The 27306-nt window shown below is 36.0% G+C and overlaps 1 protein-coding gene across 2 annotated transcripts; it reads left to right on the top strand.

Moving 5' to 3' along the window:
- Nucleotides 1-144: 144 nt before the first annotated feature.
- LOC129954085 (uncharacterized) lies at nucleotides 145-27306 on the top strand. Of its 2 annotated transcripts, none has more exons than XM_056067754.1 (7): nucleotides 145-689; nucleotides 12525-16315; nucleotides 16390-16805; nucleotides 16921-17199; nucleotides 20292-20850; nucleotides 20992-21173; nucleotides 25873-27306. In XM_056067754.1, exons 1-7 carry the CDS (start codon nucleotides 392-394, stop codon nucleotides 25961-25963), a joined length of 5616 nt encoding a protein of 1871 aa, XP_055923729.1. In that variant the 5' UTR covers nucleotides 145-391; the 3' UTR covers nucleotides 25964-27306. The 2 variants fall into 2 exon arrangements, with proteins under 2 accessions (XP_055923729.1, XP_055923728.1); XM_056067753.1 differs by having other exon boundaries at nucleotides 20983-21173.

The following is a 27306-nucleotide window of genomic DNA, read 5'->3' as shown; positions in this document are numbered from 1 at the left end:
AATAAATCAAATACCATCTTGCTAGTTGTCCGCATTCATTTTGAATTTGATCTTCAAACTCAACCACTTTCGAGACTCGCAATTTTTTACTGTGCTCAATTCTCATCGAAAAATGGCATGTCGTCTCGTCTGTAAATCTGTCATTTAAAGAAAGTGTGCAAAACGAAATGCAAGATTAGAATTAATTTTTTGTGATATTTCTCCAAAAAAAGGATACATTTTATCTTAAAATAGTAAGATAAAAAACAACTTACAAAATAATTATACTAAACATTTTTATAAAGTGTCTGTTTACCTTAATTAAATAAAATTTACAAAAATGTATACAAAATGATATAATTAAAGAAAAAAAAAAGATTGAACTCAATAAAAAGAAAAAATCAATCATCAAATGGGGATTTTTGCAAAATTAAAATCCAATTCTGAAAATAATCATTCAATATCCCCAAAAACATCAACACAAGATTCGAAAATAATTGAAAAACTAAATATGAGCACAAAGGAAGCAGCAAGGCCTGCTGATGAACGCGAAGAAGGTGAAATTATCGACGAATTCGAGGACATAATTTCATCAGATGAAGAATTTTCTATGCGAAAACGCATCGAGGAATTAGAAGCCAAAAATGCTGAATTGGAAAAAATTGCTAATATATCTGTATCGGCAGTCTATGCAAGTGGTGGATATAATGGTGAGGTGCTAAGTAGGCAAATGAATGAAACAAATTATTTGTTTGCTCTTAGAAGATATTGTATAATTTTTATTTAAAATTCCTGTAATTGATTGTTTCGGTGTGGGACGGGTAGGTACTTTTTTTTAATCATTCAAAAACAAAAATCTTAGATGTAAATCTGAAGTATTTTTGCACTTAAAATAGGCTTGATATCTGCAAGTGTCGGGAATCTTCTTTGTTTTAAATTTAAATCCCCATTAACCTTGATCAATATGTTGCACTTGATATAATAGACATGTAAGCACATACCTACAACTTTTATAGTTGCATATAGGCAGATGCCTTAAGTGTTTATCTGCTTGTTCTAATATATGGGTAGGTATTTAATACCAAACCAATAAGGGATAAAATTCTCACATTTTTAACCTTTGTCGGAGAAATTCCATTACTATGTTTCAGTCGATTGTTTGCTTCACATTCCTTTATATCTACTGAAACATTTTCCCCTTCTTTGATTTTGCAAACCGCCCTCTAAAAATCTGGAAAAAAAACCTACAAACAATGGAACTATGGATAAGTGTTACTCGTTGTCCATGAATGGTTTGAAAAAAAAAAAAATGGACAAACAAAAATAGAAAAACAATAGGCTAAAAATAATTTTCATGAACAAACAAAATTGTCTACTTAGATTCCCTGATGTTTGTTTTTTTTTAGTTACTAATAACATGAGAAATACTTCAGCGTTCATAAGCGTTGAGTATTGATTTAATTAACTTATGAGGTTAGGCATTTTAATGTTATTCAATGCATAGAACTATCCAAACGATAAAAATTGTAGATAGATTGTTATCCAATTCATATCTCAAGATCAGTTCATAAAATAATGTGAATTGAGAGAAGAACTTGTACTGAATATACAAACAAAAATAAAGCTGTTATCTTTTAAAAAGTCGCCTGTACTTGAAAACTCCAGTTGAATAGTAGAAACAAAAAAATACTAATAGTTCTAAGGTTAAAGAATGTAGCACGATTCTTTTAGAAAATTAAATAAATTGTGTTTGAATATTTTTGATTTATTCTTTTTATATTCCATAGTAAAATTCAGTTTGAAGATGATGGACGTTTAATGGCATATACATATGACCATTCCCGCATACGCGACGCAACGAAACAGACCAATGATGGAAATCTACTCTTTTCGATCTTACTGAAAGCTGAAGAAAAATAATTCTTACTTACTTATTTACTTAAGGTGGCGCTACAGTCCGGGGCGGACCTGGGCCTCAACCAACAAGCGTCTCCAGCCAGCTCGGTCCCTAGCTAGCTGTCTCCAGTTTCGCACGCCAAGTTGGTTGAGGTCCTCTCCCACCTGAGTGCGCCACCTAAGTCGCGGTCTTCCTCTACTGCGCCGTCACTCGGGATTGGATTCGAAGACCTTCCGGGCTGGAGCGTTGATGTCCATCCGCTCTACATGACCCAGCCATCTAAGCCGTTGGACTTTAATTCTGCAAACTAAGTCGGTGTCGCTGTACAGTCCGTACAGTTCGTCGTTATATCTTCTCCTCCATTGTCCATCTATGCGTACGGGACTAAAAATCACCCGAAGAATTTTTCTCTCGAAGCATCCTAAGACGCTCTCATCTTTCTTTGACAGGGTCCAGGCTTCAGTGCCATAAATGAGAACCGGGATGATAAGTGTCTTATAGATGGTGATTTTACATGCTCGAGAGAGGACTTTACTTCTCAATTGCCTTCTAAGTCCAAAGAAGCAGCGATTTGCAAGAGTTATTCTTCGTTTGATTTCAGCGCTGGTGTCGTTGTCTGCATTAATAGCGGTGCCCAGGTAGACAAAGTCCTTAACTACCTCAAAGTTATAGCTGTCCATGGTGACGTTTTGTCCAAGACGTCGTCGTTCAGTGTCCTTTTTTGATGACAGCATATACTTGGTCTTGCCCTCATTGACCACTAAACCCATCTTCTTCGCTTCCGTCGCAGTGCTCAAAAACGCTCCACTGACATCACGCTTTGATCTTCCAATTATGTCAATATCATCTGCGTATCCGAGTAATTGGATGGATTTTTGGAAGATTGTGCCTCTAGTGTTGACGGTTGAGTTTTGCACAATTCTTTCCAGAACGATGTTGAAGAAGTCGCATGACAGTGCATCACCTTTTCTAAAACCTTTTTTGACATCAAATGCATCGGTAAGATCTTGTCCGACCTTGATAGAGCAGCGTGCATCCTCCATCGTCATTCTGCACAAACGGATAAGTTTGACAGGGATGCCAAAACTAGACATTGCTCGGTGGAGCTCTTCCCTATAGATGATGTCATACGCGGCTTTAAAATCGATAAAGAGATGGTGGGTATCGATTTGAAGCTCCTGGGTTTTTTCCAAGATCTGCCGTAGTGTGAATATTTGGTCGATAGTGGACTTTCCTGGTCTGAAGCCACACTGATAAGGACCAATCAGGTTGTTGACGAATGGCTTCAGACGTTCACATAATACGGCAGAGAGGATCTTATACGCAATGTTAAGGAGACTGATGCCTCTGTAGTTAGCGCAGTTTAGAGGGTCTCCTTTCTTATGTATCGGGCACACTATGCTGAGATTCCACTCATCGGGCATGCTTTCTTCCGACCATATTTTGCAGATGAGTTGGTGCATGCTCCCTACCAAGTCATCGCCTGCTGCTTTGAATAGTTCGGCGGTGATGCTATCAGCTCCAGCAGTTTTGTTTGAATTAAGTTTAGATATAACTATCTTCACTTCGTCAAGGTCGGGTAGGCGGAATTGTTGATCTGCGTCGCCGAGGTTGAGTGGTTCTATCTCCCTTACAGCGGAATTCGGTTCGTCATCGTGGTTATATAATTTGGAGAAGTGATCTTTCCATATTCTCAGCATCGACTGCGGTTCTACTACGATGTTCCCCTGATCGTCTTTACAGGCTTCGGTTCGTGGCTGATACCCTTGGGAGGTTTTTTTTTTACCTTTTGGTAAAATTTACGAACCTCATTCCTGTTGTGACATCCCTCTATCTCCTCGATCGCGCGCTTCTCATGCTCTCTTTTTTTCCGTCTAAGAAGCCGGTGTTCCTGTCTCCTCTTCTGCTCGTAGAGCTCGCGAGCAGCTCTAGTCCTTTTGTGCAGCGCACAATTTTCTAATTCTAGAAAAGATTAAAAAGTACTGAGATCTTTTAAATAAATAGATACAAAATAGCAAACATCGAATACATCGAGTCAGGATTTTGTAAAGAAATACTTTTCTTTTCAATGAATTCTCAAATTTGACACTTCAAATGAACTTAATCGTGCTTTTCACAAAACAACCTTTTTAAAATCGGTGACCATGATATCAAAATTTTGAAAATGTTCATACTTCCTTGCATCATAACACAGGACCAGATGGGATAATACCAGCCGAGTTACAAAAGACTTCTGACATAATTGCACCAATCCTTGAGGCAATTTTTACCAGCTGTCTTTACCTGGTCCATGTTCCCTCGGCATGGAGAGAAGTTAAAGTTGTTTGTATACCCAAAGCAGGTACATGCTCGCAAGTCAATCCTAAAAATCTACGACCTATAAGTCTATCATCCTTAATTCTTAAGACCTTGGAAAGATTGATTGATATCAATTTAAGGGCAAGTATCTATACAAGACTTCTGTCTTCGTCTCAACATGCCTACTGTAAAGTTAAATCGGTGGAAACAGCATTACATACTTTAGTACGCACCATCGAATATTCCCTCCATCATAAAGGAGGTGAAGGTTGCTTTCCTTGGCATCGAAGGTGCCTTTAACAATGTAGATACATCTACAATGACATCTGTACTAACATCTCTAAATGTAGAGAGTTCGCTTCGGGAGTTAATTCATTTTATGCATACTAGCAGAATAATTAACTCAAAACTGGGCAACTCTTCTGGTAGACGATTCGTTAGTAGAGGGACACCGCAAGGTGGTGTTCTATCCCCTCTTCTCTGGAACCTAGTGGTGAATGAAATCCTAACTAGTCTGGATGCGGAGGGTTTCAGAGTGATAGCCTATGCGGACGACGTTGCTATAGCAGTTTCAGGAAAGCATCTTAACATTCTAAAAGAACTCGTCCAAAATGCCTTGGACAGACTAATACTTTGGGCTGATCGGTGTGGACTGGGTGTTAACCCACACAAAACCGATCTGGTCTTATTTTCAAGGAGATACAAAATTCCATTTGTCAACCCTCCTTATATTAAAGGAATCCAATTAAAATTCTCAGACGAGACTTAATACCTGGGTCTTGTCTTAGATAATAAACTAAATTGGAATCGCAACGTACAGGAAAGAGTCAAAAAAGCTACTGTAGCTCTCTTTTCTTGCAAAAAAGCTATTGGTTATAAATGGGGCTTACAACCCAGAATCACGCATTGGCTATAAACATCGATAATCACACCGATTTTAATGTACGGTGGGCAGTATGGTTTACTGCTTTAAAGAAAGGTATAAACAGGGATAAGCTAAATAAAGTCCACCGTTCAGCTGCCTATGTATAAGCGGATCGCTTCGCACGACCCCATCTGAGGCACTGGGCACCTTACTCTGCCTAACACCTCTTGACATTTTTAGCAAACAAATAGCAGCAACCTCTGCTATTCGCCTCAAAGCTTCGTCGCAGTGGACTTACAACAACATTGGCCACTCCGTAAATCTTAGGTATTTAAATTCAATTCCAAAGCACACAGACTACACCATCCCCCAAAATGAATTTCCGTCCGGAAAATAGAAAAATATATTTTTAGAGAAAAATAAATGCCTAATTACCCTTTTTTTCAAAAAAAAATTCTGTATGTGATTTCCAAACGATCAGTATATAACGTTATGTTTATTTGCCCACTGTTGATACGGCTAAGACTTGTATTGAATTTTTGGCATTTAATTGGCATTTCAAATATTTTTAAAATCTAGAAACAAATTGTCACCACGAAAATCTACACGAGGTAACTCATCAGCCCATGATGAATAACTCAGTGAAACAAAATTTAAAATTATTTTAAAGCTTTTAGCTGATTTTATAATGTTTGTTGGAGAGTTCTTAAACCTTTCTCATGGTTTTGGTTGGAAAACTGTAAGAACTTTACTGTTTTGCAATTTGAAATGATCACCTAACATTCTGGTAAGGAGAGGGATAGTAGTAAACCAATTGTCACCGAGATGTATCTGCTAGGTAATTTCTGAGGATTATTAATAGTTGCACTTTAACCCAGATACGGGATAGCGTGAATATATACGCCGTCAAAGCATCGTTGAGAGTTAACAGCTTAGGCCCATAATTGGATAAAATTTGCCAAGTATTTATGCTATCTGGGTCTATCTGGGTCTGTATTCTCTTTTCCATAGAAACAGAGACAAGACTGAAGCAACTCAAATAGGAAAGACACTTATGTAGAAATGTGATATTTCATAGCTGTTATCTATATTGAAATATTTTCATAAGCATAATATAAAACACAGACTACACCATCCCCCAACTGCAATTGGACAGAAATTTCCAGATTTCTATACCTCCAAGATCTTTTTGGGAGGATAGGACATTCCTTGAAGATGAGTCAATCCATTTGAAAGACGAGGAGCTTTGAACATGAAATGACGTTTGGAATTGTTGAAGGACATTTAGGTATTTTTGTACGTTTGATAGTTTGTTTTAATATTGGAGTTATCGGTGAACTAGTCGATGTTGTTATTTTGTTTATTAGACGAGTTGTAACATAGGCTTGTGTAGGTTCGATGGACGGGAGGCTAGATTCGGCCAACATATTCATGATCGGTGTAGTTCTAAAAGCCCTGAGTGCCAGTCGTATTGTTGCATTGTATTCTGGTTTAATAAGCTGAATACAAGATTTTGAGCATTTACCGTAAATAGCTAGACCATAATCGATTTTTATAGTATAATAAATTTTATAATTCTTATAACAGTATTGATGTGAGAACAACTATATTTACTTGTAAGCTATTTTATTATATTTGTCCTGGTAGCAAGATTTTTTTTTAATATGTACAATGGTACTTAAAACTAAATTTATAGTCAAAAATTACACCAAGTATATTTAAATATTCAACGTAAAACATGTAAGTGTTTTTAAAATTTAGGTTAATAATTTTTTGACAACTTGTCTTTCGACATATACACTGCCAATCACTAGGATGAGGCCACATATTTTTCAACCGATTTTCGTTCTTTATACCAGCTGGAAATTTCGTGCCAATAAAAATGTACTACATTTGAGTAGGTAGATATTTTCTTTAAAAAAAGTAATAAAATTAAGGGGTTAAATAGAAAAAACATTTGGAATTTCCCTACATTAATTAAAGAGCTACTTAAAAACAGTATGAAAAAGTGCGTCACTTGGATGAGGCCACATGAAAAATCTTATAAAATATAAAAAAAATTAAAGAAATGTTTACAGTTTTTGGTTTTCAAACATTTATTTATTAAGTTTTTCTCAATTAATAATGAGTATGCCCCCCATTTTTCGATATGACCTCTATTAGACGGTTTGGAATGGAATCATAAAGTTTTTTTAAATAGTCAAGTGAAATCTCGTCCCAGGCATCACGGATAGCTTCATTTAAGGAGTCTTTGTCTTCAAATTGTCTACCGCCTTCATAAACTTTTCGAGATAGCCATGCCCATACGTTTTCGATTATGTTCAAGTCCGGTGAATAGTTTGGCCATGGCAAAAGCTCTACGTTTTCTGATAAAATCCAGCTTTTGACAACCCTGGAAGTGTGGATGGGGGCATTGTCTTGTTGGAAAATCCAAGGCAGAGGTCCAAAAATATTTTTCATCTTCGGAAATGAGCGTTCCAACAAGTATTTGTAGCTGTTTCCGTTCATTGTTGGAGAAAGAAACTCCAATTCGATTGTGCCATAGTAGGTGATAGCTCCCCACACCATAACACCTGATGTACGGCTGTGATGTCTTCCCAAAATTAGTTCCTCTTTTCTTAAATCATGGAAATAAAAGTTGTAACCATCGGGGCCGTCAAGGCTAAACTTTTGTTCATCCGAAAAGACGACGCGTTTCCATTGATTGCTCCAAGAGACATGTTCTGTTGCAAAGTTCATTCACAGCTCCTTGTGTACTTGCTTTAGAACAGGTTTCTTTTTGAGTTTTCTTCTCTGGATAGTACCATCTTTTCTTATTATCCTTCGGACTGTCGAAATACTGGCTGATACTCCGCTTTTGGACCTTATTTTAGTAGCTGATTGAGAAGAATTTGAAGCAATACGTAAAATTAACCGCTTTTCTCGGGATGTTGTTGCTTGGGATGTGCGTCCTTTTTGGTTTTTTCCATAATTTTGAGGATCAGCAAGATAGTTGTTTCCAACTGTCTTACTTCTGTTCAGCTTCCTTGCTATTTCTCGGCTTGAGAGTCCCATTTCCTTGAAATCATCGATTTGTCCTCTTTCTGCTACTGTCAACGTCTTTCCGGAACCCATTTGTAGTTGAAATTTAATAAAAATAGTTATTTGTAAAACGTTCTTAAATATTGTAACCCAAATTTTGAAAAAAATTGCTGATGTGAACTTCTACCACGAAATATTCGCAATGGCCTCATCCTAGTGACTCACTTTTTTATATCCTTTTTAGGTAGCTCATTCATTAACGTAGGGAAATTCCAACGGTCTTTTCTAATTAACCCTATTACTGTATCACTTTCCGGGTTAAACAAATTCCAACAGGTATCGGACCGAAAATCGGTTGGAAAATATGTGGCCTCATCCTAGTGATTGGCAGTGTATGTAGAATACCCGTTTTAGTCACTGATACAGTTGATCCTAAATATTTGGAAAAATCATCTATTATTAGTATATTGAAAAAATTTCGAAAAATGTTGGTATTTCTTTGCAATTAAGAAGAATAATTAAGTCGTCTGCATACAAGAAATGTTGGACGGTGTGATATTTGGACATTATGTCATTAATTTAATTGAAAGCTATAATGAAACTTACGACTGAAAGTGGTGAACCTTGGAGTATACCATTCTTAAGTTCATAAAAAGTTGAATAAACATTGTTTACTTTAGAACGGAATATCCTGTTTATTTTAAAAAAATCGCATTTGCTTGAAAACTCCAAGTAAATAATAGAAACAAATATTAATAGGTTAAGGGTAAACGAATGGTGATCATCGATCATTAGGACAACAAAAATAAAAATTTTTAATGCTCAGTTTCAATAATGATCGGATACAGCTGGTAACTCCGTTAATGGTTAGGTTAGCAATAGTAATTGAGTTTTAGTCTAAAAGTCCTTCTTTTTTATATACAATATATTTTTCGTTTCTATTAAAAAACAACACGTTCCATATAATCGATTTCTTAATTTACATCGTTCTTATTATATTTTTGTCCACGCATTGATCGTTACTGTGACATCTTTTGATAGTAAGGGGCCAATTTGTCATTGAAAGAATATTCCTGATTAAAATAGGAAAGACACTTATGTAGAAATGTGATATTTCATAGCTGTTATCTATATTGAAAGATTTTTATAAGCATAATATAAAACAGCGATATAAGCTCTGATTCATCTTTTTCTGAATCCATATAAGATTGTTCTTCACAATCAGAATGATTGAAAAAATTTGTATCCAGTAATTCCTTCCTTTGTTTTCTCGTTCGAAAATTGTACACATAAATTACCTTCACTTCGTGAATTAACACAACAATTAGTCGTTTTAAAAAAGTATTTGTATTGAACAACGGTTACGGCCACACTGGGATAACTAATTACTTCAGGCTAAGTAAACTAACGCTCAAAGCGCTGAAATGCAATTTTTTGACTTTTTCCCTTTATCAAAGCCTGTGGCGCAGCAGTCAGTTGAGAACTAAGGCGTACAATATTACTCGCACATTCCCATTATCCTTGCATACAAACAAAAAATCTAAAACCTATTTATTGTTAGGCTTTCAAAAGACGCAATTGGCTACATGAACTAGAGGCTTGCATCAGTTTACTTGGATCATTTGAGTAAGATCCTCCTAAGTGGATCATTGATGATGATGTTCAAATATCATTGTTAATTCGACACTAATAGGGAGTTTCTTGATTCCTCCTGTTATTGAGGGCGTAAATTATTTTATGGGACCTTGACATACACAAATCTGCTGGCCCGGATGGTATTCCCCCTATTGTTCTGAAAAGGTTTTATTTAACGCTGGCGAAACCACTGCGTAAGCTTTTCCATCTTTCCTACTCTACAGGTCTCTTTCCGAGCGCTGGGGTTCCCCATTGCTCCGTTTTGTCTCCGAAGTTCTTCCTTATTTTTATAAATGATCTTTTGTCATAAACTTCTAACCAACTAAATTGTTTCGCGGATGACAGTCACCTCAGCTTTTCATATTCGTTTTTAGTTTCTCATCCTTGTCCTTCGGATGTGGAACTTCAACGGCAGCGTATGATAAGCTCATTAAATTCTGATCTCGACAGCATTGTACAATGGGGAATCCAAAACCGTGTAGAATTTAATGCTTCTAAAACTCAATGCTGTCTCCTGTCGTTAAAGCCTAACCTATTCCCGATGCCGCCATCCATGAGCGGCACTTGCATCCAGGAAACTAATCAACTTTCAGTAATCGGTATGTGTATCACAGATCACCTCTGTGATACACATACCGATTACCGAAATGTATTTGTTTCCCGCTAGTTCGATGCCTTCTCGATGCTCTTTCAAATGAGTGAACAAAGATTTATCACATCACATGTGACAGGTTGGCCGCTATCCAAAACCCAAGCGGTATTATTGAGTTGAGTGTAATTATTTTTGGAGAGATTAAGCATAGTACAATTTATATTATGTTTTACAGTATTATTTCGACATGAAGCAGCATAATGCCTCCTCTTTTAGCATTTATAGCATTTGCCTTTTGGTTTTTTCTTAAATGATTGGCTTTGCGGTTGATTTCGTTCGTTGTCTGTTTGCAAAAAATGCTGTCTCGTGACGCTCATCGTTCTTTTTATCAAATTGTCTCCGTTTTTCTTCCTCGATTAATTTAGTCTTTAGTGTCGTTGTACTTGGTAAACTATCTCTCGATTCTATGGCCACAATCAAATTTTCGAAGCTTTTTGGCAAGCCCGAAAGCAAAATAATCGCAAGCAGCTCGTCATTCAACTTGATGTCCAGCTCTGCAAGTTTTTCAGACAGATCGAAAAACTTGTTTAGATGCTCACTCATGGCTGTTTCTTCACACATTTTTAGATTAATCAGTGATTTAAAAATCGTGACTTTACGTGCAGGTCCACATGGGGCATGTAAATCAGAAAGCCGGGTTCACGCGTCTCTAGATGTTGTTGAGTTTTTAATGTGTAGAAGCTGGCTGGCTTTCACAGACAAAACCAGACGTTTCTAGCTCAGCTGCATCTGCTGGTTGTGTTATCTTGCCAGATACATAATCCCATAAGCCACAGTGCACCAACACGGATTTCATAAGGATTTTCCACCCATCATAGTTGGTATCATCTAGTTTATCTATTTGATATAGCCTGCCGGAACTCATCCTTTATGGTTTAAAAAATTATTTCTTTGACAAAAAAAACTTATTTTTCTTATGGAGTCAGAAATAAACTTGGGCCCATAACCAATGTTGGAACAAACCAAATATATATAAAATGAAACAATGATGTTACCTTTTTGAGTTTTGCCAGAAAGACATAGAGGACAGTTTTTATTTGCTTTTGCTTTTATAGTGTTGAATGCTTCAATGGAATGATCACATATTCAAAATTGCCAAAAATGCTGCTAGGTGCTTAGGATTTCTCTAAAGGTGCAAGAAGTTTTTCACCCATTCTGATCTTGCTGTAATTTACAAAGCCGTCATTCGTCCAAAACTTGAATATAACTCGCATATTTGGCCAGGTGCCCCTTAAACAAGTTTAAGTATTTTGGACAGTAATCAAAAAAGAGCTTTGAAAATGAGAGGCGATAGAACTATAACCGAAACAATTACGTCACTTGAACACCGCCGCAATGTTTCATGCCTTTCGTTGTTCTACCGATATTTTTATAAACAGTGTTCTGCCGAATTGGCCAGTTGCATTCCCCCTCAAACCATTCAGCCGTAATACTCGTACTTGTAGGAATGCACATCAGTTTAACCTTGAGCTCAATTTCGGACGTACTTTCAAGTATAGAGATTCTTTTTAAACTTTATGACCAATGTGCATCGGTATCTCCTCTTTAATCCTACCATCTTTTCCTAAAGCTTGCACTGTGTTTAAACTTTAAACATGTTAAGGGTATTAATAACCCCTTGAGTGCCCGTTTATTATAATAATAATAATCTAGTTATGGGTTCTTTTAAAACAAATGGAAACTTTGACTCAATTTTCGTTACGTTCGAGGAAACACTTGCGTCAATATGATGCCATTTGGTTTGAAATTAGTAATAATAATTAGCAACAGTTGAAACTCGTAATGAAGCCAAAATTAAATTTGTTTAAAAATAACAACAATTTGACTGTTTTATATCCGGAGTTCCTCTTTCCTCCATTCCAATAGTTTAAAGATAGCGACTGACAAACCATTACTGCACATTTGGATAATATTGTAGCGTTCTTGACGAGTTCTTAAAAAGCTTAAAAGCTTAAAAATTTAACAGAATTTTGAATTGAAATTCTGTGCCAACTTCAGGAAAGATTTTCGACAGCTTTATAGCCTACAGAAGTTACCTACGTCATCTAAGAATTTTTTTTAACCATTTAATAGAAATAGAAATGCATACAAAATATAATACTAAATTAAACAAATTTCTAAAATCTAGTTAGAAGAGCCTTGGTTATAAAAATAAATATTTTTTTCTTATAATTCAGATTATCCAAAGAAGGACTCACATCATCTGGACCGTTATCCGCTTGTATCGATTGACATATCCGACGATGAAGAATATCCACCAGCACCTAAAATGCCTCGCATATCAAAGCGTCGGAAATCCATACAACATTCATCATCTTCTTCTTCGCGCCATAAATTACTTCATTCAAGCAGCCATAAACTACTACACAATAGCAGTAGTAATCACCGTCGGAGAAAACGTTCTTCTTCACCCCCACCAGCCCCATCATATCGTCAAAGTGATAAAATCCTACTATCACTATTCCACGAAAGAGTTGTCACACATAATTCACATTCATCAAAACGCAAGCGAAAGACAAAAAAGACACATTCCACCAAAGCATCGAGAAGAAAATCACGTGAATACTATGTGAGTGATACCGAGGATGAGTACAATAACTTAGATAGTTACAATGTTGATGATAATCATGAACCCTTGAATAGTTCTGATTGTGATAAAAGTTACTCGCTTAATCGAGATGAATTGCGAGTAGCGTTGGCCAGAAATACCCACCGAATTGAGCAGCATGCCTCGTTAAAAGATCGTTTGACTCGGAAGAAAGAAAACACTGATATTTTTAATTTTGTTCCCCCTGTGGAGGTTGAAGCGGATTTGGGGGAGGATGTTGACGATTCCCCTCCAAAGCAAGAAGCTGTGGTCGTAGAGCCGGCGGAAGAAGAACAGAAAGAAAAACCAAAATCACCTCCTCTGCCTGTGGAGGAGGAAAAAGAAGAATCCGAAGACAATTTGGAGGAACAAGAGTTACGAATTCTCGCCCTCAAATCGGCGGTTTTGAAAAAACACATGGTTCGTAAGAAACGCAACGAGAACGTAGCCTATTCGCCATCGGATTTTGATGAAATCTACAAATGCATAAGTGAATCGCCTACATTGAATAATATCGATGGGGACGAAGCGTGTAATAGCATGGAAATCAGCCCAGTTCCTTCACCCAAGATGGTGCTAAGCGATGATGGAGGGATCGATACGAAACCGGTTGATATGGACATCGTAAACAGCGATAGTGAATGTGAGTTACCATTGTGTGACAGATGGATTCCCATTGAACAAATTCCACTACCAAATAGCATTGGAATCAACGAGGAGCTCTATAATCCAACTCCAATGCGATACAATAACAACAACTACATCGAAGAGGTGCATCTTATGCCTCCAGGAGATGTGAGATATGAAAGTTCCTCAATTTCACCCAAGAATTTCGATTCCGAAGTTGATGAAGAAGAAATTGCTTTGAGAGCACTCTTGCTTTCCAAAATGAACTCACCGAAGGTAAATAAAATAGTCAAAAAAGAACCCACAAAAGTTGCCCAGGTGCACACTCCTGATCCAGATGTATCACTGGAAGCAGAGACACTAAGAAATTTCCTAATAAATAATATGAAAGAGAAAGCCAAGCCAAAAAATTCATCAGCAAGCGTTCTCAAAGAAGCTGTTCGTAGACTAACTGGTAAAAATACTCCTACAGAAGCTTCACTTCAAAGCAGGTATCCGATAAAAAGTGCCGACGAAACCGAGAGAGACCTTAGTCAGGCAATAACAGATATGGCTAATGTTAACATAGGAATTGAGTCTGTATATAGATCTGAGAAATTTGAATCAAATTCAGGTGGAATTCGAGTCAGAAATATTGAAACTCTTAATGCCCTACCAAAATTCGAAATGAAGTTAGACGTTCAGAGAAGTGTCTATCCTGAAATAACCACATATCATCAGGAACAAAAACATACAAAAGAAAATCCCCAAGTTGTTCAGCATGTTAAAATTCAAACAACCAAGCCCGATACGTCGTTAAACCTTGTTAAAAAGGAACCTCTTTCAGTTGTACAAACGACGCCAAACAAAGTTTTGAAAAGAGTTTCCAGTCAAAAATTCAATAGAGATAATGTTTTGAAACCTTTTAGTCGTAATTTAACTGTTAAAATTGAAAGGATGACACTTCCAAATATCGTAGTAAATAGAAATTTTGCTTTAAAACCTAGGATAGGGGCAAATTTAATTATCGATAGGGTTTCAGAGAAAGTGGATTGTATTGGAATTAAAGCTGAAACAAATGAACGTGCAAGCATAAATGAAAATTTAGAGGTAGTCGTTGAGGTTGTAGATCCAAAGATTTGTGTGAAAATCGAAGAAGAAAGCCATAAATCGATTGAGGAAAAAGAACATCCACCAGAGTCAGCTGTGAAACAGGAAAAGGAGGATGAAGATAAATCTGAAGTCCAAGAGTTCACCGTATTGGATAAAAATGCAGAAATTTCTAATGATGCGGATTCTCAAACGGTTATAGAAATCTCCCCAGAATCAAATGCTTCTGAGAGTAAAACTGCTGAAGATGCCAATGAAAAGCAACATGATCATCCACTTGAGGAAAAAGAACAAAAAATAATTCTAAAGAGTGAAGATTCATCACCTAATGAAATTATTTCCACCGATAATAAATTGGAAATTGTGGATTCCAATCACATGGAACCTAAAGAGTTGAAGAATACGAGCACAGAAGATGTTTCCAAAGAATCACCCATTATGCATTTATCTACTGAAGACTCTAGTGAAGCGACAGAGACAGTTATCATTCAAGCTACGTCATGTGAAAAAGAACTAAAGCTCCACAAAATTACTGAGAGTGAAGAAATTTCATGTGTGGAAATGACTTCCACAGTCGATATTGTACACGAAACAAATGTAGCAATAAAAGATGAAACTGTTTTGATCAATTCAAATATAGAGCATCAATTAACTTCGATTGATGTAAAATCAATACCAACACCAAGTGCAGGGGCAGCATCAATTGAAAATGAGAAAGAAACTTCTGCTGGTTCAGAAGTAAAAACCATTGAATCCCCATCAAAACCTGTTGAGCCTTCTAAAAAGATTCTCGGTGCACAAAATTCTCAACTTAAAACGGGAACAAAATCCATCCAAAGTCAAATCCAACAGAAGAAAACATTAAATGCGAAAAATCAAAAACCACCCGTAACACAAAATGTATATAAATTTACAAATACTCAAAGAGTTTCCGAGCCTTTGGCAGTAGCGGGATCTGCAAAACCCGAAACACCTGTGATAAAGAATTCATTGCCTACTCAACAGAACAAAATACTTCCATCTAAATCTACATCTAATGTTGTTGTTGCACTAAAGTCAAATCTTCCGAATCAGCAGCTAATAACAACCCGAACAAAAATTGTTAAACCCAATAAAATCATCAATAATCAACAGGAAATAGATCTTAAGCGTAAGAATGTCGATAGTCTTCCTCAAGCTCAAGCAGCAGTGCCCCCAAAGAAATCAAAAACCGAAGATGCTAGTCGCTTGATAACGACAGCTGAAATTCCAAAAGTTCCAGAACTAGTCATCCAACTGAGGGTTTCTGAAAGTGAGAGTGAATACTCCGAGCTATCGGCTCATGAAATGGACGAAGATGAGGAATCTCGTGTTCGGAATTTTTTCAACCGAAGTATCACCATAGGTAATGAATACTACGATATAGCGAGTCCAATAAGTCTGCCCATGGAATCACCGTGCGACACACCAACACGATCCGGGTCACCAGTTGTCAGCAGTCGAACACAAACCCCACAGCCAACTGTAGAGAAGTCGATTGTGAATGATTACTTCGAGGCGAAATTGGAACAATTTTTGAAGAACGTTCGTTCGAAAGTCTCTGATAGCGTCCCAACGACGACGACTATGAAGACAATTGACTTGAAGAAAAAAGAAGTTGCTCCAACAGTCAATAGCACACCAGTGGTGAGTAAAGTAGAGTTTTGAAAAGATTAAACGCATCTGTTGTTTTTTTTTCTCGTCTTTTCTTCCTTTTTAAGGCCGTACGACATTTGCCGGAGGCCTCACAGCAGGAATACCGCCGTCTCATAAATCGCATGAAAATGCTAGAACGCCAAAAGCAAGCAAAGAACTTACAAGTTCTTGTTAAATCCAATGATTCTGCTGTTTCACCAGATTCAAGACCGATTATAACCGGTGATGGTGATAGTAAATTCCTTGTTCGTAAAGTTTTGGTTAAAAATGCTATAGCTAAGCCTTCTTCTGCGAGTGTGATACAAAAACCAAAAATACCTGAAAAGACTGAGGCAACTATTGAGAAACTTTCTAATTCTCCTTCCAAATCTACAAAGAGTCCAGAAAAACCTACTTCATCGGATTCGGCAGACGCCAAAGCGGTCAAATCTTCCAAAGAGAATCTTTTAGTTTTATATGAAAGTTCCTATCGAAAAACAGGGTTAGTTTTTATCTCAAAAAAATGTTCTTTTTTATTTTTCTAATAATTCACATCGTGATCAAGAATCTTGAGACTCTTTTCAAAATGTTTTCTTTTTTAATTTTTTGTTTTCCAGTACGAGTATAATTTGCAATTTGGATAAAAGCATTGAAATGGTTGTGGTAGCGAAAAAAGCTAAAATGGCAAAATTAAAATGCGAACAACGTTTGCGAGAACTAAGAAAAGAAATGGAAGATGTACAAAAGAATCTTAGAGAGCAGCAAGAGAAAATTACCAAAATTTATCCAGAAATTTGTAATTCTCATCGAGCGATTGAATCGCTTAAGACGAGAAGACTTAAAATCAATAAAGCGGTGACTGCTCTGGGAAAGAGTGTAATTGGACCAAATTACAGGTATGTGAAAGCTTTACATTTTTTTTGGTCAACAAAAACTTTTAGGTTCAAATTTTGGCTTTGGTTAAAGTTTGACATTTGGGTTTAATTACGTTTAGGGCTTACTTACTTACTTACTAAAGGTGGCGCTACAGTCCGGGCGGAACTGGGCCTCAACCAACATGCGTCTCCAAACAGCTCGGTCCCTAGCTAGCTGTTTCCAGTTTCGCACGCCAAGTTGGTTAAGGTCTTCACCCACCTGCGTGCGCCACCTGAATCGTGGTCTTCCTCTACTGCGCCGCGCCGTCCCTCGGGATTGGATTCAAAGATCTTCCGGGTTGGAGCCTTGATGTCCATTCGCTCTTCATGACCCAGCCATCTAAGCCGTTGGACTTTAATTCTGCAAACTAAGTCGGTGTCGCTGTACAGTCCGTACAGTTCGTCGTTATATCTTCTCCTCCATTGTCCATCTATGCGTACGGGACTAAAAATCACCCGAAGAATTTTTCTCTCGAAGCATCCTAAGACGCTCTCATCTTTTTTTGACAGGGTCCAGGCCTCATCCCCGTAAATTAAAACCGGGATGATGAGTGTCTTATAGATGGTGATTTTAGATGCTAGACAAAGTCCTTAACTACCTCAAAGTTATGGCAGTCAATGGTGACGTTTTGTCCAAGACGTCGTTGTTCAGTGTCCTTTTTTGATGACAGCATATACTTGGTCTTGCCCTCATTGGCCACTAAACCCATCATCTTCGCTTGCGTGGCAATGCTCAAAAATACTCCACTAACATCACGCTTTGATCTTCCAATTATGTCAATATCATCTGCGTATCCGAGTAATTGGATCGACCTTTGAATGACTGTGCCTCTAGTGTTGATGGTTGAGTTTTGCACAATTCATTCCAGAACCACAGTGCATCGCCTTGTCTAAAACCTTTTTTGACATCAAATGCATCTCCATTGTTATTCTGCACAAACGGATTAGTTTGACAGGGATGCCAAAACTAGACATTGCTCTGTAGAGCTCTTCCCTATAGATGCTGTCATACGCGGCTTTAAAATCGATAAAGAGGTGGTGGGTATTAATTTAAAGTTCCTGGGATTTTTCCAAGATCTGCGTAGTGTGAATATTTGGTCGATAGTGGACTTTCCTGGTCTGAAGCCACACTGATAAGGACCAATCAGGTTGTTGACGTACGTCTTCATGCTTTCTTCCGACCATATTTTACAGATGAGTTGGTGCATGCTCTCTACCAAGTCATCGCCTGCTGCTTTGAATAGTTCGGCAGCGATGCCATCAGCTCCAGCAGTTTTGTTTGAATTAAGTTTAGATATAACTATCTTCACTTCGTCAAGGTCGAGTAGGCGGAATTGTTGATCTGCGTCGCCGAGGTTGAGTGGTTCTACCTCCCTTACAGCGGAATTCGGTTCGTCATCGCCATTATATAATTTGGAGAAGTGGTCTTTCCATATTCCCAACACAGACTGCGGTTCTACCACGATGTTCCCCTGAACGTCTTTACAGGCTTCGGTTCGTGGCTGGTACCCTTGGGAGGTGTTTTTAACTTTTGGTAAAATTTACGCACCTCATTACTGTTGTGACATCCCTTTATCTCCTGATCGCGCGCTTCTCATGCTCTCTTTTTTTCCATCTAAGAAGCCGATGTTCATCTCTCCTGCTCGTAGAGCTCGCGAGCAGCTCGATGTCAAACCAGAGGTTCGTTGTTGCGGCTGTGTGAAACCTTGCACTTCAGAGGCGGCATTTCTGATGGCTACGAGGCAATGTTGCCACTGGTTTTCAATGTTTAATGCAGGCAGCATAGAACTCCTTAGGAGGTTATTAGAGACTATATCTTAAAAGGACATGGCAGTCTCTTGCGATTGTAGCCGTCTAACGTCGAAACTTCTCACAGTAGTTCCTTGTTTTGGCTTGGACCGGGATATCCGTAGCTGTCCCTTGGCTACAACGAAGTAGTGGTCCGAGTCAATGTTGGCCTATCGGAAAGTTCGGACATCCTGTATACTGGAGTAGTGTAGTCCGTCGATCGCAATGAGGTCAATCTGGTTGATTGATTAGGAGATTTCCATGTCCCCTTGTGGATATTGAGATGCGTAAACTGCGTGCTAGCTACCAGAACGTCTAGCCCCGCAGTGAAATCGATGAGCCTGAATCCGTTGTCGGAGGTGGTATCGGGCACAATCGGGAGATACAGTCTCTCCCGATTGTGCCACCATAGATGTCTTCTCTTTCTAGCTTGGCGTTAAAATCTTTGGTGTCTTCATCTTCTCCTCTGTTGGGGCATGCGCGCATATTAGGCTTATCTTGGCGAATTTAGCCTTGATAGTTCCAACAACAAATCCACACCCAAATAGACGCTGTCTTTTGTCTTTGTTCTTGGTAGCAGTCGCTGTAGTATACATTGCAGTCTTTTAGTTTGCGTTGCAGCAGTTTAGGGCTTCCGCTAATTGTTCGGCTGCACGTGGTCTGTTAAGGGACCTAACATTCCACGTACAGATCCGAAGTTTGTTGTCCTTATTTCGTTTGCGTGGGTTGTCAACAGTGAATCCACCCGTATCCGAGGCTGGTTGGTGCTTCGCAACTAAGGTATTTTTTGCCTGTCCAGGAAGTCACCCCGACGGCGGAACCCCCAACCTAGATGGTCAGATCCTTAGTATAACTCCAAGGACGGGGAGCCGGATAAACCGGTCCTTGAAGGCCTGGGCTCCGAATATGTCGAAGAAGCCCTATAAGTTGTTCACTAAGTAGTTCAACCTTACTGGAACTGTAGACGCCACCGTTGATTCCATCTCGAGAATTTGTCCGCTGGTGTCTGGATAAGGAGAGGTGCGTTAGTGGAAACACCTCTCCCCCCTCTCGCATTTGCTGCTCCCACCAACTTTCCACTGGGGTTAGAACCCAATCTCCATACTAAGCACCCTAAGGAGTTGATAGACAGAGGTGGGTTTTGAGAAAAACCTGTGGACGCTTGTGCGCCTTGAAATACGTTTTAGGCAAACAGATTTAAAAACTTTTACTGCATAAACTTACTTCAAAAATAAAAACTTTTTGCTTGTTTTTTTCTTTTTATTTATTTCTTTTTAATAATGTAGCATGCAAAACGACCAAAAATCCATAATATCAGAAAAATCCAAGACGCTTGCAGCCGAAATTAAAATTGTAAATACTATGAAACTGAGTGATGTTGAGAAAATGGAAGATTGTGTAAATTTACCTGATAAAGCCAAAAATATAATTGCACCTGTTAAAAATTCTAAAAGTTCAATAAACGTGGAAAAGCTTCCGACCAACAAAAGTCCATCAGTTGAGCATCCTGAGAACCTTAAAACTTCAATAGAAACACAAACAACGGTTGCCAATGAACTACCAAATGAAGAATTACCCGCCCATAAAAATGATATGCCAACAATGCCACCGTCTCTATCACCGCCACCGGCGTCGTCTTCGCTACCGCCATCGCCACGATCAACAATAATTATTGAAAATGAAGTGCCTGCATGCCAAAGCCAAATCCAAAATCCTGAAATCTTGATAAACAAATCTGTGCCTGAAGATATTGAAAATAGTATAAATAATACAACTGTACCTGAATTGCTCCCCTCAAACAAAGATGATGATCAAGCCTGCTCTCCAACAAATAATGGACACGAAGTGGGTGTAGTTCTACAACAGTTTCAATTTCAACTTCTACCATTTTTTTTATTATTGTTTTTTATTTTTCTTCCGCCATAATAAGGAATATGTTTTTTAATTTTTATTCTTAACTTGATTTTTTGTAATGAGTTTTTGCAGGAGGCATTAGAATTGGAACAACCAATTGTTGTAGCTGGCGATGATAATAATGAACAATCCCCCGAACAAACAAAAAATATCAATGATGAGACTATTGAAGAAGAAGAAAATGGTGGCGAACAAGTGGGCAGTGCTAAATTACAAGATTACGTCTCTCCATTGAGTCATTTAAGAGATGAGAGGTGTGTAAATGTTTAATTTATTATTCCTTCTATTTTTTAGTTGTTGTTCTTGTTGTTATAATTCAGGATTGCTGTGTGTTGGTAAGAAATGTACAATTTAATTATTAATTTTATAGAATGTATTAACAAAAAGTATAAACTATCAACCTACCTTGTTCCAATTCTTAACTTTCATTTTCAATGTGATTTGTATTTTGTTTGTTTTCCAAACAAAGACAATCTTTTTAATGGCGCCTAATTAGGCATTAAACTTTGAACGTTGTCTATAAGTTGAAACACTTTGACAAGAGAAGGCGTGTTATTCAATTTGGTACAGATTTTAAGTGCTTGGCTAAGCTTTGTTATTTTGAGCTAGAATCTGGAATCAGAAGAATCTAGAATAGGAAAATTGGGATCTAGCAATACCACAATTCAACCAAACGTTGCATTTCCTTTAAAATTTAAATCCCTTTGGTTTTCATAATGACTGGTCGACGGATTTAACTTATTTAACTTCTTATAGAAAGTTTTGCAATCAATACAATTTATCAAATTGTAAATTTTAAAATTTGCGAAGATGCAAGGTCACTAGAATCAAAATAAAAGTTTTATTTGTTTATTTATTACATCAATTAGAGTTAACAGTATACTCAAATAGACTAATAAATAACACAAGTTTTATTTAAAATATTATATTATAAACTAAGAATTGAAAGTTAAAAAAAATTGACTGAGCATATATTTGAATGTATTTCTATTAATATGAAAATTAAAATCAATATAATTTGATAAGTTATTAATTTCTCTAACACTTCGAGTTAATGGTTCGTTGAAGGCATAGTTCACTCATTTCAGAGCGTTTTCGAAAAATAAGAAATGATTTCTTAAATCACGTGAAGGATGGTATAGATATGTGAGAATTAATAAAAAAGCACAGTTTATTTGGTAAGATAAGATGCCATGATTAAAGTTATCGTATACATCTTCCTTTGGTTCTCTAGTCACTGAAAACCAATAAGTTGACAGTGTAAGAGAGTATTTCAAGGTTCCACCTTAGCTTATTAAACATATATCGTGTGATTCTTTTTTGAATCGCTTCTATTCTACGGTTATGGTTGTTATAAAAAGGATTCCAAATGATTCAGAAGTATTCTAGAACTGACTGTACATATGTAACTTATAAAAAGACTCTTAAACGTATACGGATTATGTAATTCAACAGAGTTTCGATAACCAAACATTGAATTCGCTTTGTTAACTAAAAATTCGATATTTTTGCGAAAGCTCAATTTAAGTTCAAAAATAACACCAAGTTCTTTTTTTGTAAACACTTTTTCAATTGTATGATTTCCAATGTTATAATTGTAGTCAATCGAAAATTGGCGGCGAGTAAAAGAGAGTAATTGACATTTAGGAATGTTCAGATTTAATTGATTTAAAAAACGCTTGTTGTATTTCCTTATAAAGACTTAGTCCCTCAAGGTGTTGTGTCTTAAATCCGTGCATCGATGTTCATAGTAGAGTACAATATCATTTTTTTTGTGCGTTAGTGCTAACGTCTTTCGTTCGAATGACCTTACGTCTGATTTGTACGAGATATTTTAGTTAAACTAACAGCTTAGTTTTTACAAAACAATTAAATCCTGCTAAAAATGCTTCCCAAAATCGTTATAATGTACTGAATATCTTGTTTATATTCTTTCCGAAGTTGATTAAATGGAAATTTGGTTCGATCCAAAATAGTAATTATTTTCAAGTTCACCCATCAAAGGCCCTTTTTCAATTTTAAACTCGAAGACTACATAGTTTGAAATGGGACATTGGCTTAATTTATCTCCTCATTAATTGGATTTTTTTTTAATCTCACAAAATATATTTTAAGTCTTGTGTGTTTAAACAAATCTGAAAATTTGAACATGTATCATAAATAATAAATAAATAAATTGGATGGCGGAACAGTCCGTTGAGAACTAGGGCCTAGTGACTTACAATTTCCAACCATTCCTGTGTGCGAGTACTGTTGTCAGGGATAGACGGGACCTAACCTTTTAAGCCGAATCCGAACGGCTAATTTGAGAAAGCATTTCCATAACAAGAATTACTCTTTATTGCAAACAAACGACGAAAAGTAGAATTAAAAAACGTCCCATTATTTGAGTGATCATAAGACTGTTGGGAGCTTAACCCATTTCAGACTTGTTTCGTCAAAAATTTCTTAGAATTCAATGTTGCTTAATGCCAATTCATAACATTCACCCATAAGCGATTACATATTCCTCCGTTAAATTACAGTCTGCACGATGTTAGCATTTATTCTGACTGTTCGATTTGCGACCAATGAGTTATGATTATTATTATTTATTAAAATATAAATAAATTTACATTATAATACAATTTTACAAAGCGCTAGCTACTTGAGGCTTGAAATATTTTAAATTTTACAGTTTATAAAAAATAGGAGTATAAGTATAATGTAAGGGGCTGCCGTAGATCCCGACAGAGCCTCACTTTTATAAATATGAACAAGAGATTCAATTTTAAGTAAAGTTAATATTTTATATACATTTTTTATGCTTTTGATAAGAGATCAGTTAAGTTTGTATTAAAAAGATTTTTACACGGATCGTTACTTTATAACAGTTAGAGATAAGATGTTTGATTGCTAAGATATGACTGGATTGACATAGGTGGCATAGGGGGGATGTGTGTTAAATGAGTGTGGCCAAGCCGAAGGCGGGTGACACATTTGTTCATTGCGGTAGATGTTTTAGTTGAAATCGTGATTTGTTCGCCTTTAGTGTTGATGATCGAATAGTTGTGGTTGTAAGAGTTCCATTGTTTTTTCCTTTTTTTTTCGTAGAAATTATTAATTACTTTCAGGAATTTTCTTTTGGAAGGCGCAAGTTCGCATATATTTGTTTGCATTTTTGGCTACACTTTCACCGCTAGGGTATGCTCTGGTATCTAGAGGAGCTTAAGTTTGCTTTTTTTGTTTTTTAAAATATTGTCACGTATTTTGGTGATAATGGGTAATTGGTTCTTAACGATTCTGATATCGTTCAAAGTGGAAAGGATGTCTGAGCATATTACTACGTTTTTAGTTTTAGTAATTGTAGCTTTTAATAGAGCATGGGCTTCTGAAGAGAATACTGAAAAGTAATTTGGAAGTCTGATAGTGTATAAAACGTCTCCTGCCTCCGACACAAATGCTACTCCTGTACGGTTTTCAGATTTGGAACCATCTGTATACAAGATATCCCATTCGTTTTTTCTATATTCTTGTATTTTCCCATGGAATACTTGTGAGTAGTTTTCTTTGTTTGTGGAATCGTTTTTGAAAGTTGAGAGTTTGGTTGTTGCTTAGAGTCACTTTGTTAATTGTTCGCCGAATAACAATGTTTCTAGCAGCATCAAGGGCGATATATAAGGTGGATGGGTGTTTTGTTTTTTTTTGTTCGCAGTCAATTTTTGTTGGTGTCTTCGACAATCGGTGATTTGAAAGACTCGCAAATTTTTGGTGTGATTCGAGCAGTTAGAAGTTTTCGGCGATGTTCGATTGACGGAAGGCCGCATTCAGTGAGGATATTTTTTATTGGTGAACCACCTAGGAGTTATTTGCGCCACTTAGTTAAATTTCCGGGCCAATTTTGATTATATTATTAACTAGGCCAACTCATACCTTGGTTTCATCAAACGTTGGTCTAAAGAAATTTCGAACCCGTAAGTCACTAAATCTTTATACATCACCTTTGGTAGATCCCTCCTTGAATACGCTAACCAAGTCTCCCTATCAGAACACTTTTTCAAAGAATTTCATCTGTACATCACGCAGATTTCTTCGATTTGCACTACGCTAAACTAAATGGTTATTTACTTTTCGGTGTCCTTTCCTAAACCTAAATTTTTTTTTCCACTCGCCCAAAGTCCTTTTATCTTAAACTAGCTTCAGTTCACATTCGACATCGTTCTCAACTTTTAAATAAAAAAAAAATAGAAAACCTTTAAATTTTTCCTTCGAAAACATGTTAATAAATTGTAATTGATTTGACCTTAGCTTCCATATAATTAAAAACCAAGGTTCTTGACATTTTCTGAGTTCACACAATAAATCCCAACAGACAGATCAGAATTAATGCAGAAGAAAGGAAGATGATATACGGAAATGACTTTCTTTAGCCATCCAGTTTGACAAAGAAGTCTCTGTGCTCTGTATATTCATGTGTACAATATAAAAATATATATGTATGTAGAACCCCTTTCACTATCAGAAACAGAATTATTATTGATTGTTTTAAAAATATCTTCCTCGAATGACACTCCATCAAAATTGACTGTTGAAAGAAAAGTTCAATTAAATTTTATTATTATTGGTCTCATTTAACACTTGCCAAGATGTAACTCAAATCTTATCAATGCACAGCACCGAAGGATTGTCTGTAAAGTATAAATTATTTATATGTACCTACAATCAATTATTTATTTTCTATTTATATAATTGTTAGAGAAATTTAAATTTTTAGTTTTATTAAATGACAGACAATCCAACAATTATATTATGAGTACATTAACAAAACAAAAAAAAATTATAATAAATCTATTCTTAGATCCTTCTTTAAAATTAATATTATTACAAAATTGGAACATATTTCTCTCCTTGTGTTTCGTTCTTTTCTGCTATTTTTATTTCATGGTTTGCTCCTTTGGCCACAACATGTCACAGGCATATAAATCCGAACGGTGTTGTGTGTCCATATCAATTGATGGGTCAGTGCGATGATAAGGACTGTAAATATATGCATTTGGAAGACTAAGCCGTGTGATAAATAAATGGATGGATGGACGATGATGATGATCACAATGATGCTTCTAAGTGAAAATAATATCGATTCAAGGAAAAAAAAAAAAAAAAAACAAAAAACAAAAAAAAATGAAATTAAGAAGCAAGAAATATCGCGACATCTGCTTCGTTTCCTTGCTGATCAAATTGTTTTAATTTGAGGTGATAATGAAGACTTAATTAACGGTTTGTGGTGCCATTTTTGATATTTCTATCTCTTTGAAAGAGAATACATATAAAACAAACAAACCGATACTCAGGGTAAGTTAACTGAACTAACATTTAGTAAATAAATAAAACAAAACAAAAAAATAAAATAAAAATGAATGTCTATTACAGTGAACTATATTCATTGTAAAATAATTTCTTTTTCCATATAATTTAATTATTATTATTATTTTAACTTAAACTATACAATTCTGAATAAATAACTTTTTTTATTTAATTATTTTACTCTCTTTTTTTTGTTTTCGTTTGGCTGGCAACAATACATTTAAAAATACTTTTAAAGTAGATAGAATATTTTTAAAAACCCCAAATTAATTCTTTTGTTTTTACTTATTCCTTGTAACAATTTATTTTTCTTACTTAAAATTTAATTTAGTAAAAAAAAAGGGTTTGAAATTTCATTTGCACAAATAAAAACGCCTACACACTTCCATATAAACATACATTTATCTTTATAATCTAACTTTAAACTAAATTTTATTTTATTTCCTATTTTATAAAAGTTTTTATTTTTTTCCCCTCAGAAGAAAAAGAAAAGAAGTTTCATAATAAATTCGTTTCGATGAAAACAAATTTTTAAACAATTAAAACAAAAAAATAGAAAATTTTAAATTTTCTTTGCAGTTTTCTTTTTATTATTTAATTATTTTAAATTATGTTGTTTTGTGACGGATTTCTTTCTATCCATGGGAAAGGAATTATAATTACAATAAAATGAATGCACATTTGTTTCGCTTAGAAATGCACGAATTAATGGTGAGAAAGAAACGTTTAAAAAAAGTGATCGATCAGCGGTAAAAAATCAAACTTATACAAATGGATTAAAATAAATTATATTTACTTCGATATTATTTTATATGAAGTTTTTTCTTTACCAAATATATTTATTAAATATTCTTTTTTTTCAAAATATTAATAATTTGTATGTGGTTCGTATATATTCATTGATTTGTTTTTTAAAAAAGGATAGTACTTGAATATATATATTTTTTTTCAAATAGTTTATTAGTGTATTTTTATATACATTTTTTTTATTAAGAACTTGAGTGTACTATTGTTAATGTAAAAGTTGAAAAAATATGATAAATA

Source organism: Eupeodes corollae, chromosome 1 (assembly GCF_945859685.1).
Source record: "Eupeodes corollae chromosome 1, idEupCoro1.1, whole genome shotgun sequence".
NCBI lineage: Eukaryota > Metazoa > Arthropoda > Insecta > Diptera > Syrphidae > Eupeodes > Eupeodes corollae.
Note: the sequence above shows the minus strand (reverse complement) of the source record. Positions and strands in the feature narration are given on the sequence as shown.